Raw genomic sequence first — 3,660 nt, forward strand, 5'->3', positions numbered from 1 at the left:
TACCTCTACTTGAATTGTCTCTTTAAGGTCTGATTTGTAAAAATGTTCAATTGTATCTTTAGGTAGAGTAGTGTGGAATGAGAGGAGTTGGATGGGATGTAAATAACAAGATTAGAAGTTAGCTAAGTTGTACACTATGTAAATAACAAGATTAGAAGTTAGCTAAGTTGTACACTATGATTTCGACCCACAATTGTATGTATGTGACCATGTTGTTTTACGATTTCAAATTTCTTGCCCTAAACTCACTCTAATGCACCTTGCTTATTATATGCATCGTAGAAGTTAGCTAACTTGTATCCTATATTTTGGCCCACAATTGTATGTATGTGACCTTGCTCTTATGATTTCAAATTTATTTCGGCTTGAGGGTGTGCATGCACGAGCGGCCTTGCGGCACGGGTCCGGGGGGCGTCACGCCACGGTGCAAGCGGGCTCGCAGGATGGCTCCAGCCCTATTCAACGTGGGATGACAGCACGACTCAAGGAGGGGTTGTTTGTTTGACGGCATAGCCTGGGGGGGTTTCTTCGACACGACCCAGAAAAGGGTGCAGCACCACGACTTCCTGGGAGGTCACCCATCCCAGTATTGTTTTGGCCCAAGCGCGCTTAACTACGAAGTTCTGATGGGATCCTGTGTATTAGCAATACATCAAGGAAGCGAACTCGAGACACTACAACACAAACAGAGGAGGAGGTTTTCCATATCATAAACATTCCACATTTCCAAGGCATCGAACGGGGCTTTCTTGGATGAAAATAGTCCTCCGTGCAAATCCAGCCCCCCCCCCCCCCCCGCGGAGACACGTAGACAAATACTCCTGCGCACATCCACCCAAGTCCAGCACCGCACGGAGATTTCGACAAACACTCCTACGTACATCCGTCCAAGTGCATGCAAGCGCGCTTTGAAGTGCAGGCGCCAACCCAACATGGACACTTAGACATAGCAGAGTCCGTTCCACTCATTTCCACCCCGTGGGCATTCTCACAGTGCTCCCCCTCCCCCCTTTCGCACGAATCTCCCGCTTTGGCATCGAATAATCAATGCGCTTTGTGTTGGGGTGTGTGTTATTTTGTGGAGAATAAATTTTGAAATTCCGCTTAAATATCAGAATCTCCCTTTTTGGCAGAATCACTGAGAATCGCCCTTTTTTTCCAGACCAAGGGAGTTTACACACGGCCAAATGAAAATGGCAGGCTGCCCAAAACATGGCGGCCATTTTTAATATGGCGGGCGGGTCTCGGGGCGTAGGGGTTACACACTGTCAATTCCTAAAAAATGAAGAAATGAACTAAACCCTTCTCTGATTGGCTGGAGAATGAGTGTGCCATATTTGGGCAGCTTGGGAGGTCGTCCAGAACTCCTTGAAATTTGGCACTGATGTGGATGCCAGCAAGGATAGAAGATGTGCAATGTTACGACAATGTGTAAACATGCGAGCACCCAGATCCATTGTGTAAACATGCTGCTATTGGTTGAATGGCGGACGCACTACCAGTGTGTAAACCACCCAAGTCTACGTAGAAAAATGATGATTTTGGCAGCTTGCAAAGGATTGGTGTAAGCTACCAAAAGTTGCATCGGCTGTGGCACAATTCCGGCGTGGTAGTAGAGAGAGAGAGTGTGTGTGTGGACCAAAATAGCCATCGCTTTTTTTTTGAGTAATGTGACATTGTGATATGATTTATTGATACTACCCACGCACATGCTACACACATAAAGTTAGCCTTGACATGCGTGGTGGCATCAATTGCGCTAGAATTGCAACACTGCAGGTGATTCTACATTCACTAGGCCCGCACATATTGCCATGACCCGTGTTGGGCAGATATCTGCATTTGCCACAAGCTTCTGAGTGTAGCACGACTTGAAGCAAACAAATTTTCCTATTTCTCATATATAAAATTTAGAAAATTTTCCGCCTTCTAGGTTTTGAGGGAGCACTGCAAACTTGCGAGTTTTCTGCAGTAGGGTTGGGCATGGTGTCTGCAGGAGTCTCAATGCTGAGCTCTCCACATCCGCCAACTGGGGGCGCTTCCCTCTTGCACCATGCAAGAGGCTCCTGGTCCGGATGTGGAGAGCTCATCATTAAGCCTCCTCGGGCATTTAGAGAAGCACTTGGAGGCCCCCGGGAAGGATCTTTTTCCCATCCTGAGACGACGTGTCGAAGAGGAGAAGCAGGCGGGGAGAAGCGTCTCGAGGAGGAGGAGGAGGCGGGGCTTCTCCTCTTCGAGACGTCGTCTCAGGAGGAAATGGAGCAGCATCTGAAGAGCGAACCGGGCTAACGACAGGGTGGCCCTACTCAGAGCGAGGGGGCTACACGACGTGCTACTTCAAGAGCGCCTCTCCCCAGCGGCGAACATTACGGTGGATGCAAGAGGCTTCTGCCACACGGTGGATGCTGCGTCTGGTCCGGATGTTGGCTGATGAGCTGCAGGTTCTTGTGTGTTTGGGATCGGCCGCTCAAGTGAAGGTTGTAATCTTCTGATACAACCAGGTAGACCTACTATTCTTCTTTGTCCTTCTTTCTATGTTTATTGTTTCAATGTTGCTCTTATTTGTTCATTGTTTGAATGTTTGCCCTTATTCATTTTTTTTTAAATTATCGATCGGACAGGCGCTCGTGATCAAAAAGGATGCTGAAGAATGTCTTTTTGTGGCCGGCATAGGGTTAATTGTGTGGATTAGCCACGGATATTTTCCCTTAAAAGGGACTCTTAACATTTTGCTGTAGTTTTGAAGATCCCTTTTAAGGAAGTAGTGGATCTGCAGAGTCTGTGTATTGACATCAAGCTTAAAAAGCTTAAGGCATAGGAGCCGAATTTCCTTACAGTTGCTGCCAACAGAACCTGGTATTCATACTAGGGAAGCTACATGGTGAATTGGTGCTAGAATAATGGAGTTGCTTTGTGGTCTGCATGGCCAATATCGTGTTTCATTCAAACTTTCTTCCAGGCATAATGTTTGCTGATGCTTGTCCATTGAATGTGTTAGGATGCCTTGACAAGATTATGTTTTTGATGCTTTGTATTGCTGATGGCTAGCTGCACAGGCTTGTATGGCCTTTCCTAACATATGCAGTTTTTCTAGGCTTTGATATAGGGCTTTGATCGCATGCCGTTCCACTTGGCAAGGTCTTGCACTTACATTTTGTATGTGGTATATTCATGCCAAATGGAACACTCGTCATTACCATTTTTTTCTCCTGCATTTTTAAATGTCTTTTATTTTTTAAATGTATTCTCGTTTTGCCTTCACCCTCAAAAGCTCACTGTGCACCAGGGTTGCCTTTTGATGAGTGGCCCTGTCTCCCTTTCCCTTTCCTTTTTTATAATTTCAATTCAAGTTTTAATGGGCAAAATTAAACGGTGCCAGTATAAAATGGCTTAAAGCCCTCCATATCTGCAGAGCCACAGACGGGCTGTCAAAAATGTACAACCTGATAGAATTTCAAATTTTACAGGCTGTAATCATGTATTATATAGTATAGTCACATGGCATTTCATTTTTTACACCGGGTCTCGGATTTTGCATCTGTGCTAGTGGTATTGGAGTGTGGGCTTACTTGTTAGATGAATACAATGCCATGGCTCTCTTTGATGAGAAGTGAGATGTGTGAAATTATGAGCCGTCTTGTATGCTCTTATAGCATTGTG

At 45.7% G+C, this 3,660-nt stretch overlaps 1 protein-coding gene across 1 annotated transcript; it reads left to right on the top strand.

Annotated features, from left to right (window-relative positions):
- The first annotated feature begins 1,881 nt into the window (after nucleotides 1–1,881).
- Nucleotides 1,882–3,027, top strand: LOC147624522 (uncharacterized). The gene is made up of 2 exons (XM_086819981.1): nucleotides 1,882–2,501; nucleotides 2,622–3,027. The coding sequence occupies exon 1, from the start codon at nucleotides 1,984–1,986 to the stop codon at nucleotides 2,287–2,289; it is 306 nt and encodes a 101-aa protein (XP_086676107.1). The 5' UTR covers nucleotides 1,882–1,983; the 3' UTR covers nucleotides 2,290–2,501; nucleotides 2,622–3,027.
- The last annotated feature ends 633 nt before the right edge of the window (nucleotides 3,028–3,660 follow it).

Source organism: Cibotium barometz, chromosome 25 (assembly GCF_041138505.1).
Source record: "Cibotium barometz isolate CiBa-2024 chromosome 25, ASM4113850v1, whole genome shotgun sequence".
NCBI classification, from domain to species: Eukaryota; Viridiplantae; Streptophyta; class Polypodiopsida; order Cyatheales; family Cibotiaceae; genus Cibotium; species Cibotium barometz.

Coding starts and splice junctions, on each gene's coding strand:
- LOC147624522 (XM_086819981.1), top strand. CDS start 1,984: ATGGTGTCTGCAGGAGTCTCAATGCTGAGCTCTCCACATCCGCCAACT.